This window comes from Sander vitreus, chromosome 3, assembly GCF_031162955.1.
Source record: "Sander vitreus isolate 19-12246 chromosome 3, sanVit1, whole genome shotgun sequence".
Classification (NCBI taxonomy): domain Eukaryota; kingdom Metazoa; phylum Chordata; class Actinopteri; order Perciformes; family Percidae; genus Sander; species Sander vitreus.
In genome coordinates, this window is record NC_135857.1 from 8,797,384 (window position 1) to 8,810,550 (window position 13,167).

General features: G+C 43.9%; 1 protein-coding gene across 3 annotated transcripts; it reads right to left on the reverse strand.

Moving 5' to 3' along the window:
• Positions 1-1,351: 1,351 nt before the first annotated feature.
• On the reverse strand, positions 1,352-13,054 carry ehd2b (EH-domain containing 2b). Of its 3 annotated transcripts, none has more exons than XM_078245868.1 (7): positions 12,615-13,054; positions 10,931-11,426; positions 9,932-10,108; positions 7,952-8,067; positions 4,031-4,443; positions 3,681-3,845; positions 1,352-3,121 (listed from the first exon to the last, which is right to left on the reverse strand). In XM_078245868.1, exons 2-7 carry the CDS (start codon positions 11,149-11,151, stop codon positions 2,573-2,575), a joined length of 1,641 nt encoding a protein of 546 aa, XP_078101994.1. In that variant the 5' UTR covers positions 11,152-11,426; positions 12,615-13,054; the 3' UTR covers positions 1,352-2,572. The 3 variants fall into 3 exon arrangements, with proteins under 3 accessions (XP_078101994.1, XP_078101996.1, XP_078101995.1); XM_078245870.1 differs by having other exon boundaries at positions 7,970-8,067; positions 12,615-13,052; XM_078245869.1 differs by lacking the exon at positions 12,615-13,054 and adding an exon at positions 11,583-11,680.
• Positions 13,055-13,167: the final 113 nt, after the last annotated feature.

A 13,167-nucleotide genomic window follows, 5' to 3' on the forward strand; every position in this document is an offset into this window, starting at 1 on the left:
TTCCCCACGTAAACACTGAGTGACGTATATACGGAGACCCTGGTTTTGTTGAGTAAGCTTCATTGTTGGGGACGCCTGATGCTGATCTCCCCCCCCACCCCATTGATGTGGCAGCACCGTGTAGCTTGATTTGAGCAAACAAATAGTTGAGATGGTTTATGACTCGACACAGCCTAATTATGTTACAGGCAGGCATCACTTAAACTGCTATGGGGATTTTATTGATTTTTTTTTTACTCTTTTTACACTTTAAAAGGCTTTTGGTAGCAATGATTAAAAAACACCCCAAAAGACACCATAAGTTATTTTCTAGTCAGAAACTGTAAGAACATTGCGTCCTTACTTGACTTTTCTTCACATATGATTTCTCTCTTTCTGTCTTTCTCTCTCTCTCACACACCCACACACACACACACACACACACACACACCCACACCCACACACAGAGTGTGAGGTGTGGTGCGCTGCAGGTCTAGCTCAGGAATTTCCCAAATAGGGGGCTGTTGTTTAAGTCTTTCATAAAGGTACAGTGTCTAGATCCTGTGTAGGAGCTTGAGGAAACTTAGCGGACCCTAGGAAAGGAGATATTAATAACTCTCGGGCCAACCCACCGCATTCTTCACATGTGAGTCACTGTAAGCCAGAGAGCAGGGAGGAAAGGGCTGCAGTGCCTCTGTTTCTCATTTGTGTTTCTTTCCATGGAGGAGTAGAGCAGGGAGGCGGGGAGGCCACCCCTTCTTCTTCTACTTCTGCGAACCTTAAAAGCCTTATGTGAAACACACACACACACACACACACACGGCTCTACACGGGACACATATTTCTGCTTGTACAGCATACTGTACTCAGGATAAAACTAAAACCTTTACAGGCATGCTAGTGAGGAAGTGAATGCAGAACTGAACAGGGATAAGGGGGATGGACTATTTAGTGTGAGGGAGATAAATAGGCTTCAGATGGTGGGAATGAGAGGGGAGAGAGCATCGGAAAATGGTGGTATGGGTACTTGGCAGGGGAGAGTGTGACTCACTGTTTATCTGCTCCGTCATAGAGACCAAGTGAGCTCGATAGAAAAGAAAACCTTGTTAAAAGAGTGCCAAATGAAATGCACTCAGCTATTAGTTCTGTACCATGCACTTTATGTTTCATTTTAGACTTTTTTTCCAATGACTCAATGCTTACTCTTGATTTCATTTACTTATAAAAGAGTGTCCAGATTAAGCCCATCTGAGGGTTTTTATAGCATTTCTCCATCACATATTTTATTGATTGTGTATATTTATCTGTAGTATTCGTATATGTGTAAACCAATACACTAAACTAAACTAAAAAGGTCACTAATGAGACAGAACACAGTCAGGGAACTTTATTGGGTTAACATAAGAACAGTCGGTGGAGCGGTGTACAGTAGTCAGTAATATATCAATCATCAATTAAAAGTTCATCTCAGAATGTCATGTTCTTGTATACAACTGAGGTCTCGCTTCTGCCCATAAAAAACAAACAAAACAAACAACAACAGCAACAATTACAAAAATAATATGTAAAGTTTATGCACAAAAATGTGGCATGTGAAGCATCAAAAGCATTAGGTGTGTGCTGCCAGTTTAAGTAAAAAAACAAACAATCATTTAAGCAATATAAATTTGGTAGATGATACCCTCACTAGAATGACCAGACTTGAAAATGGCATAATCCTAAAAATTATCACCAAGATAATACTGCACCACTCCGATCTAGTCAATGAAGGAACGTTCAATTTAAAGGTTCTAATACAGAAAAGTTAAGCTCTGTATTCTTTCAAAATATATATGCTGAATACTGCTCACTTAGAGGGCGCCGGCCTTTATTTACTTCTGCTCTGCAAACACAAGTAGATATATTTTGAAAGCTCGCCATTAAAAGCTAACTTTGAGGAGCCAAAGGGAAGAAGCAACCAGACCCGTGTGACTTCTTAATACACAATCTTTTTTTGCAGTAGGTCCTTGTAATAGTCTCAAAGGATTGACTTAACACTTCAATACAGTATGTTCCATTGTGCGAGACCGAAATCTCAACTCTCAGAGGAATGAAGTTGAACACATTTAGGGCTGCGATTATTTTCATACTTGATCAATCTGTCGATTATTTTCTCGTTTAATCGATTAGTTCTTTGGTCTCTAAAATGTCAGAAAATGGTAGAACATGTGGATCGGTGCTCCCCAAAGCCCAAGATGACGTCCTCAAATGACAATGTCTTGTTTTGTCCTTAACTCAAAGATATTCAGTTTACTGTCACAGAGGAGAGAAGAAACTACAACATAGTCACATTTAAGAAGCTGGAATCAGAGAAGTTTTCCTTTTTATCCCCATAACAAATAACAAACCGATTTATCGATTATCAAAATAATTGGCGAATAACTTAATTAGTTGACACAGCTAATCAACTAATCTTTGCAGCTCTAAATGCATTACATACAAACGTTTTGACGTGGGTCTGAGGGGGGGGGGGTGGGACAAACAAGAGCAAATACAAACGGTGGCACAGCCCATAGAGAAGAGTCTCTCTCAGCTCCAGGGACTTGTGTCATGTCTACGCATCTGAACCCTTCTGCCTGCGTTTGGAAGGCGGGATCAGGCGCGTGGGAAGCTCCGGGGGCAGACCGTGGCCCTCCAGTTTCACCTCGATCAGGTGGCTGGCCAGGGCAAACTCTTCGTCATCCAGCATGCCGTCGTGGTCCACGTCGGACAGCTTCCAGATGCGACCCAGGACCGAGTTGGGCAGGCGGGAGCTCTCCATCCAGTCCTTGGCCTTGTTGCCGCTCAGCTTCCCCTCGCTGGGAGCCAGGTTATAGAAGATCTCGTCATACTTGGGCTTGTCTTTGGTCACCACCCAGTCTTCCTCCTCCTCGCATCCCTCTCCGTTCTCCAGGGTGAAGGGGTCGCCCTCCCCGAAAGGGCCGGCGCGGGTCCCGATGAAGGCCCCGCCCTGCACGCCTGGCTGCTCGCCCGCCTCCAGCTCCTCCTGCCGCAGCAGGGGCATCAGCTTGGAGATGTCCGCAGAGAGCAACTCATCCAAGGCTGTCATCAGATTAGGCTTCAAGGTTTTGAACTTGGAGAAGTCATGAACCATCAGTTGCTCCTTTAAAAAGGGGAATGATACAAACGTGTTAGATCAGGGGTCTTCATTGTTTTTTTTAAGCCATGGACCCCATAACTGAAAGAGAGACAGAGCAGGGACCCCCTACTACATATAGCCTAGTGTATAAAATGAAGTTGCATATTAACTGGGCCTACAATAATGTGTAGGGCAGCTTAAAGCCTTTATACATACCTTTTTAGTGCATGGAATACACTACTAAAATAATAAATTGTTGGCATGATTTTATAAAACATGTTTCAATGTTACACATACAGCATCTCTGCTCTCTGAACGATTCAGACCTCAGGGCCAACGTGTCTCTGTGATACAACGCTGACCCTGAAGTTGGATAAATAACAGGCTTTCACAGCTCTCCTCCCTCATTCCAGCATACATGCACTTGATGTACATGTGTTGCTGTGAGTCCACCTTCAGACGATTAAATAAACCTACAGAAAGACGAGCGTTGCCTGTTTATTTAAGCAGGAACTGCCCTCACTGTAGCTTCAGAGAAGTATTTCCGTCATTGGCTCCCAGATGTGCCCAGACTCAGACTAACCTGCATCTTGGCACAGTCTGGGAAGTCTCCGGGAGAAATGTTGTGCTGCAGCTGGATCTTAGAGAAAATCACTGGCAGCTGGTAGATCAGATTCTTCTTTTTGTTGTCCTTCCTGAAGACAGAAGGCATCTCCTGCTTCAGATAGCTGATGATGTGGGCATGGACCTGGGAGTGAGAAAAGCAAAGCACACGTACCAAGGTTTTTAACCAGGGGCGGAGCCAGACATTGTAGACATTTGGGGCTAAGCTCAAACCTGGTTTTAACATGACTAACAGGGTTAGAGTGCACTGATGTCAACCTGTCAATAAACATTTAGTGAACACATGTTGCTGTGCCAATAAAAACCCACCCTGACCAGACGTGCCCTCTTGACCAGGTCATTCAGCTTGCGTAAAGCTGCGTTGCGAGGGAGGTTTTGGATGTCGGCGAACAGATCCTCCTCCTCCAGCTCAAACAGCTTCCGGTTGTCGGCCACCATCAGCGGCTCGGACCAGAAGGAGCCGATGTAGACGCGCAGAACCTCCGGGGTGCCAAACACCTTCCCCAGGGACCACATGAGTGCGCCGTACACCCTCATCAGCTGCTGGGTGCCCACCATGTCGGCCTTGTTGAGCACCACGCGCAGCTTGTCCTCGTTGCCTTTCAGGGCGCCGATGGCCTCGGAGAACTCGTCCGAGATCTCCAGTTTGTGGGCGTCGAACAGCAGGATGATGCGGTCCACGCGCTCGGCAAACCAGCGCAGCACCGCCGGGAAGTCGTAGCCTGTTTTGGATCGAAAAAAGATTAATTAAGGCCGCACGATATATATGAGGAAAATACGCGATAACGATATTGCTTGCGATAAATGAACTTAAAGTGTTCTCAGTTCTGCCTTTCTGCTGCTTTCGTTATTCTGCTACAAACAACACATTGCTTGTTGAATTTAAAACAAATGAAAGGAAATCATTTCTAACGTTCTTTTCTGGAACAAATTAAACATTGAATTGAATTTAAAATGCCGCACAAAAAAAGAAAAAAAAGAAAAGAATGACAGTTACATTTCAAAGTGCAGTTTTCTACTGATAATGTCTTTCAACTAACAAAAAATCTCGGATGTGTCTTTCGCAATGTTTATTGCACCAGTTGATATCGCGATGACGTTAAACGATTTTGTTGTGCAGTAGAGGATGGATACCCGACCCGAGCCTGATGGGACCCGGCCGGCCGGCCGGGTTCGGACAGGTATTTAGAAATTATGTTCAGGTTTGGGTCGGGCTCAGTCACATCAGCGCAATAAGGCATTGAACATTTTAATATTAAAAAAGCTTATTATGTAGGTAGCCAATGGGCCTGTTTCACTAGCTCTGGGGAGTTTACTCCCCGGAGTCCTTATGTTGTTGTTTTTTTTTCGCCCAGCATATTTCCTTGGATTAGGATGGCACCAAGATCTTGGTTGCAGCTGTCGCCGTGGTCCTGCTGCACTCCCTGCTATGCCCTGCTACGCTCTGTGGTGCCCTGCAGTGTCCTGCTGAACCCTGCCGCGTCCTGCTACGTCCAGCTATGCTCTGCTGTTCCACGCTAGATCCTGTAACGCCCTGCAGTGCCCTGCTATGACATGAACTACTACGACTACCATTTGTAGTTACTGTTCCATCATCTTTATTGTGATTATTATTGCCACGGTTCATCACATCCCCAACCGGCACCGTCAGACACCACCTACCAAGAGCCTGGGTCTGCCGAGGTTTCTTCGCCACTGTCGCACTAAATGCTTGCTCTTCGGGGAATTACTATAATTGTTGGGGCTTTGTAAATTGTGAAGAGTGTGGTCTAGACCTACTCTATCTGTAAAGTGTCTCGAGATAACTCTTGTTATGATTTGACACTATAAATAAAATTCAATTCAATTGAATTAATGCAAAGGTTTGTTTTTGTGATTAAAATAAATTTAAAATATTACCCTAACATCCGTCTTCCTGTGTGCGGACATTTTTTGATGTAGCTGTGACAACGAAACACGTGCATATTAGGCTACATGTGGCAGTGCAACGATGGAAGACGTTAAAAAGAAGTTGGCCTCAGGAGATTAACGTGAGCTTGTTGCCCCGTGTGCGCTGATGCGCTCACCTGTTGACATTTCCGAATGCTTTCCTACAGTTGCTTAATAAAAGCGGGCTTTCCACACAAACAAACGTACATGTGTCATTAGTATGAGAAAAAAAAACTGATTTTAACTGTGTCGGACAGAAAAATGCGGCCCGATCCGCACTCTATTGTGCAGCCCTAAGGTTGAATAACTAAGATATTCAGAAACCTAAAGCAGAAACAAAAAAGAAGCAGGAGAGGGGGGGTGGGGAGGAGGTCGACACAGACACAAACCCTTCACAACTCTTCTTATGCGCGTGTGTCCAAACCAGCTGTACGCTCAGACACCACCAGGGCTGCACTGTATGCATCACACATTAAACTATCCTTTATGGAAAATATCAGTCTACAAGTCCAAGTCCAGCCCTACTGACAGGTCACCCACATTTTCAGGCATTCATTTCTTAATGTTTTTTAATGTAGAGGATTAAGTTTTCCACACGAGTTCAGCTTGTTTGATTACATTGCACAGGCACAGATGTTTACTATTTTTTCAAATCTCACATTCAATCCTTAAAACACCAGACCAACTACACTGAGAAAAAATACTCAAATGCATGAAAAACTTTCTGAGCACATCGGCTGAAACCTTGAAGAAAGAAACTTTGAGAAAGTCAGTGGTGGAATGTAACTAAGTACATTTACTCAAGTAGTGTACAATTTTGAGGTACTTTTTTGCATATTCATTCTTATCAACAATTACAATATGATATAGTGTTATAGATTAAGCTATACAGCAGTATACAAAGTAATTTCATTAGCCCCACCTTTAGCCGCTGCAACATTGTAGCGATATGTACATTCATCTATCAATAATTAGAATCCAATAATGTGTTATTCTGAAATGGGCCATTCTGCATAAGTACACATTCTTTTTGTACCTGAAGTACATTTTGATGTTTTTTGTACTTTGACTTAAATACATTTAGAATGCAGGACTTTTACTAGTGTATGAACAGTTTTCATTTCGTTTTCATCACACTGTGGTATTGTTACTTTTACTTAAGTACAAGTCTAACAAAACCAAGTTTGATGTTTGTGTGATCAACATGATTATCCTCAAAAAGGTCAGTTCACCCAAATGACAAAAGCAGCATATTTACTCACCTACCTTCTATGGTATAGCCATAAAAGCTGTTTTTTTTGTTGTTTTTTTTTTTAATCTTCCTAGGTTTTAAGATATCCATCTCTGAATTGTTAAAGGGAAATTGTTGGGTCTTTTGTAAATGATAGAGTGTGGTCTAGACCTACTCTATCTGTAAAGTGTCCCGAGATAACTTGTTGTGATTTGACACTATAAATAAAATTGAACTGAAATACTGTTTGTGGTGCTCACAGAACAGCATCGTCTCACCAAAGAAATAATTTCGGATTATCCAGAGGAAACTGGAACTTATTTTTTTTCTGGAAAGACATGTTGAAGCTAATTATTGCATGGCCATGAGCACCACAAACTACATTCCATTCCCCTCCATTGTATGGGGGGGTGCAGAAATCTCACAGGCGGATATTTCAACACCTCAGCAGATAAACCCAAAACCATCTGCGAGATCCCACCAGCGGTTAAGTGAGGAAATATGTTTTTCACAGTTTGGATGCACTGACTCTTATTAATTGCTCATGCAGATTGACTTGAGTAATAATGGGTTACTTAAAGCATGGATGAATAGAAAAGTGAAAAAACTACTGTGAGGTGATGATGATGATGATGATGATATTATGTTATTTTCGGTTACACTTTACTTGAAGGTATCTACATAAGAGTGACATGACACTGTCATGAACGTGTCATAAACATTATAAACAAGTCATAAACGTTTATGACATAACGCTTCTGTCATTAAGTGTCATTCGGGTTTTGGCATGACGGGTTGTAGATACCTTCAAGTAAAGTGTTACCGTTGTTTCTCAACAGGACATTCCTTCCGATATGCTGAGAGACTTTTTTTTTGCCCGTACCGTCTCTGTTCCTGGTTATGATTTTATGGCTGCTGCTAAGATGTTTTCTTGCCCCGGCTGCCAAGTGTTATTGTGACAGAGTAGACTGGTCCCATGGGTTAGCCAGGCGTGCCAAGGAGATGAGTCTGTGAGCCGACGTTGGAGGATGTGTCTCTGCAGGCCCCCCGCCCCCATTCCCTCTCCTCACCTTTGTCGCGTCTCTCACCTCGGCTCACTCTCTGCTTGGCTCCAGACAGGATCCCCGGCGTGTCGATGATACTGATACTCTCCAGGACCTGGTTTGGCATCTGGGCGCACTGGAACCTGGGGTTTCCATCAGCACACAGGAGACAAGTCGCATAAACTCATGGTTCCCAAACTTTATTCATTTTAAAGATTTTTTTTGGGGGGGGGGAGGGGATTTTAGGCTTTTATTTGATAGAACAGCTTAGGCATGAAAGGGGAGAGAGAGGGAATGACATGCAGCAACCCTAACCCTAACTCTAACCCGCAGGTCAAATTTGAAGGACTGAGCCTCTGTACATGGGGCGCACGCTCTGTCAGGTGAGCTACCCAAGCGTCCCGGTTCCCAAACTTTTTCACGTCAAGGACCCCTAAGCTGCAGACCACGGATCCCCATTTCAGAAGATTTCGTCCCAGGGCACCGCATCTGATAGGAGTTTTGATTTTGGATGTTTTATTACGGAAAGTATATGAAACCCATGATAAAAACTAGTCATACATTCCGCCATTGTGTTACTTATGGATGGAATTATAGTTAACAAATGATTCCTTGTTTTGCTGGGGACTCGCTGGGACCACTTCAAGTAGAGCTGGGCCATATGGAGAAAATTAAACATCACGGTGACGGTTGACTATTGGTGCTTTCACAAAATATTTACACAATGAGATTTGAGATAAATAATCATCAATAATGTGGATATAGTGATTAAGTGGTAAAAGGCAAATCATAGAACAGCTAGAACAGTCTGGTAAGTTCAGAAAATGACATCACTTTACTATAATGCAGCTCTTTAAAACCAGGGAAAGACAACACTTATGTCATATCACGATATTACCATATCCAAAATCTAAGGCGATATCTAGCCTCATATACCGACGTATTGCTCAGCCCTACCTTCAAGGACCCCTGGGGGGTCCCCGAACCCCACTTTGGGAACCAGTGTCATAACAACGTTAAAGACTAAGTTCAGAGAGGTCAGTTTTGTTTGAAAACAGCGCAGAAGGAAATCATCTAAATCATGTGAAAAATGGTTAACTCTTATCAAAGAAGCCAATGTGATCTAGGCAGCAGATTGGAAGCTGCCCTCTCCACCCCCCTACCCCTCCCTCCGCAGGCCATTGTGTTCAAGCAGGCCTCTCATTGCTGAGGGCTTCCTGAAGGAAAATGAGCACCGCTGCCAGAATCAAACAATAAGGCCCACTAACGATGTGTGGCTTACAACAACAACACCACTTCCTGCAACTTATGAGCTTAACGAGGCCGCCGGTCCCAGAACGGGAAGTCAAAGCAAAAGGAGAGACGCAAGTGCGTTCACAAACACACCCTGCGGAGGGAGCGAGGGACTCTGGAAAACTGGCATCAGACATTTCACGTTAGAGCTCCATCAATAGTTGGACTGTATGTTCACATCTAGCCTGCATGTCCATGTGCCTAACAGGTAACAGCCCTTTTTCTTTTTTTGTATAAACATGTGATTTCTCTTCAGTGGAAAAACATACACAGAAATCTGGCTGCCCTGACAGTAAACAGAGCAGAGGAAAGAACTTCAATGTTTTCATTCAATGCTTTCTCGGGTTTCCTGAGCCTCACAGTGAAGTCTGTGACTTCATTTGTTTGTCTTTGCCCCGAGGGGCTGTGGAGCCCTCTGACCTCATCTTTCAACTTGCGTACATAGCAGTTCCTACCGGAGTACATTTAGCTGTCATCACCCTCTCGGCCGATGTCGCTCCCTTTCTCCATTTTTCCACAAATAAGGCAAGTGCCTCCCCGCTCTGAAATTTGGCACAAGGGCTTAAAATTCCAAAGAGCAAAAAAAAAAACGTTCTGTTATCTCTCCTTCTTGGGTTCTCTCACACATAGTCTGTCCATTTGATGCAGATATCTATCTGGCTCCCTGAGTGGAATCATTACACAACACACTGGGAATAAAAGCCCTGCTCTCACCTGTTGAGAAAGGTGTTTCCAAAAGGGTTGAGTTTGCGGAAAGGCTTGTTGGGGTCTACGATGAGGGCGTTCCCGGGGATGACTCCTTCCACCTCCCCGTGCATTATGGCAGTGAAGCAGTCGGTGGTGGGTTCAGGTCCCACCCTGCTCCCAGGAATATCCTGCTCCAGTAGATACCTGTCAATCACACACAGAGCTTGAGATTATTTCAGTACTGGTTCTTATATAAATTTAGCAATCGCACTAAATGTTAACAGTGAACAAATGGTCGATGCAGAACTGTTATAACACCAAGAGCCAGGTTCTGTCTGAGGTTTCTGTCTGTTTAAAGGTCGTTTTTCCTCGCCGCTGTCGCACGAAATGCTTGCTTTTGGGGGGGGGAGGACATTTGTTGTGTCTTTGTAAATTATAGAGTGTGGTCTAGACCCGGGGTGTCAAACATATGGCCTGTGGGCCAAAACCGGCCCGCCAAAGGGTCGAATCAGGCCCACTGGCTGTGCCCGATCACGGAAGGCTTGTATCATGTGGACTTGGAATTACTTAGAATTCATCATGGGGGAGACAGAAACTACGCACTATATCTTTAATTCCAATTCCAAATTTACCACTTTAATCTCAGAGAATATCAGAGTGCTTTTTCCGTAAATGTACGACTTTAATCTTAAAAATTCTGAGTTGTTTCTCAGAATATTATCCCTCTCTCTCCGGGGTCCATAACATTATTATTTTTTCCTACTATGGCCTTAGAACGCTGTTGTAGCAGAAGCAACTTGCGTTTGCCAACATCAAGCTGACAAGAAACTCTGTGGCAGATACAGTTTCTGATCTTTCTGGAGTGGTTCACTGGTCTGGCCCTCTTGAGATCAAATTAGGGGCATGTGGCCTGTCAACTAAAATGAGTTTGACACCCCTGGTCTAGACCTACTCTATCTGTGTACTGAGATAACTTCTGTTATGATTTGACATTAGAAATAAAATTGAATTGAATTAAAGTCTTACTTGATGAACGTTGTCTTTCCAGTGGAGTACTGTCCCACCACCAGCACCATAGGCTTGTTATCGAAGTCTGCATCCTCCAGACTGAGAGAATGGAAGTCATGGAAACCATAGTACTCCTCCAGAGGCAGCAGCTTCTTGCGATACAAGGACTTGAGCCCTTCTGTCACGGTGCGGATCACCTCAGGCGCCTTCTTCACATCTTTTCTCCCCCAGCGGGACATGTTGACTGACTGACAAGACGATAGGGAGCTTCTTACAAAAAAAATAAAAATAAAATAAAAATAAAAATCTGTGTCAGAGTGTGTCTGTTCTTTGGAGCTGTATTTCCTGTGGCTGGACCCTTGGAAAACCTTCAGGTGTTTCCTGTATTTGTGTGAATGCTGCTCACTTGTCCTTGAAACCTCCCGTGCACACGCCCGAGAGGAACGATAGGGCCGATGTTCTGTTTCAAGTCTTTCCCTTCGACAACAGTCGCCACACTGATCACTTTTAGCACCTGTAATATGGACAGAAAAGAAGACAGGTAGAGGTTAATCCAAACAGAAAACAAGAGAGAGAGAGAGAGAGAGAGAGAGAGAGAGAGAGAGAGAATCTATTTGGCAAAAAAAGTTGCATAGGGTTCTTGCACATGGTGATCAAAATCTGTCACAACCTAGAGTAAGGATGTGGAACCTGGAGTAAGCTTCAGCCCACCAGGAGTCGGCCAAGCGTCGTCAGTGCATGCCTGGAAAAAGTTGGTGTTCAACGCTGGAAAGCCTGCAAACCCAACCCTGCGTCAGGATTTGAACAGGCGCAGCCCATTTTCTTACAGTGAAATGAGTAAGACATTCCATCTATCCCCTGCAGTTCCTTTTAGTGGGACATGGAACGTGGGCATGGCTTAATTGTTCATTTAAGGGGGGGGGGAAGAAATCTCATGGTAGGGTGGTCAATACATGGAAAGACAACGGTAACCCTTTTTTGTTACTGTAGTCTACATGAATGGAAACACTGGATTAGGAATTGAAGGCACAGCTCATTATGAGAAGCAGACTGACACAAAGGCACAAAAGGTAAGACACGTGTCAGCAGACATTCACTCATCTGTGGAGAGCTTCCCTCTTGAAAATCCCTTTTAAACAAAAAACCTGCCCAAAGGGGAATAGGCAACACAGTCCTGACATGTCACAAGACCAGTGTGGAAAGACTTCTTGTCAAAATGGCGAACTCTGGATATCTACAGGAGAGACATTAAAAGTGGTTTAACCGCCATGACATACAAAAGCACTGTGCCAGCCATGCTGCACGAGTTAAGAGTTGCTCTACGGGCTCCCAGTGAGAATCAAAAAGATTTGGTTAAGGCTCTGGAATCAACTTTGAAAGTTTAAGGGTGGTGGAAAATGCCTTGTGGGTTCGTGCACCACAATTGCAACACAGTGTTGGCCTTAGAAGCAGAAATGTAACATGCAGGAGCAACAAGTAGCAGGGGAGTCATACTTTAATATCCAAATAAAGAAATGAAAAAAAAAAAAGCCGTTCAAAAACTTAAAACTCATTAATTCTGCAGCCAAGTTGTGACATTTGCACTCAAAATAGAATTGAGTCTCAGTTTCCACTACTGTATCACAATCTGAATATTTGAGTACAAGGTCAAATACAAGCTGATTATTATAGCCAATGTTAAAGTAAAAAAAGGAGTATTTACCAAGTTTTTATGGAGAAAGCAGACTTCAAGCGTCTTGATCTCTCTCTCTCTCTCACTGCAGTTCTGCCCTCTGGAGCTTGGAAAATATTTGGACTTGAGGAGACAGAAAACAGTGTCTTGGAGGAGCTGCTGCTACATGTATATACCTCTTGACAGCAAATAGGAACCCTCAGTGGAGCGTCAACGCAGCCAGTTTACAGACGATCCTTCTTCTCCAGGGGTTTAATGTATTTCAGATGAGCTCCAAATCTGGCAAAAGGTTCCGTACTCTGCTTGCTGAAAGAGCACAAGGCAAACAGTGACACACAGGCACACCACACTGAGTCAAACGTATTCACTCTCCCCTGGCTTGCTTCTCCAAAACTGAATGCACCTCCTCTTCCAGGGATGCCTGGCAACACTGTGGGCAGCACCAACACTGTGCTCAGGGCAGGGATGAGCACAGCTGTGGTCAGAGGGCGGGGACCTGGAGGAGGGGGGGGGGGGGGGTTGAATAAATAATTTGGGTGGAGTAGTTTTTTTTTCTTTTTTTAAACATGACATACCTTAAGTG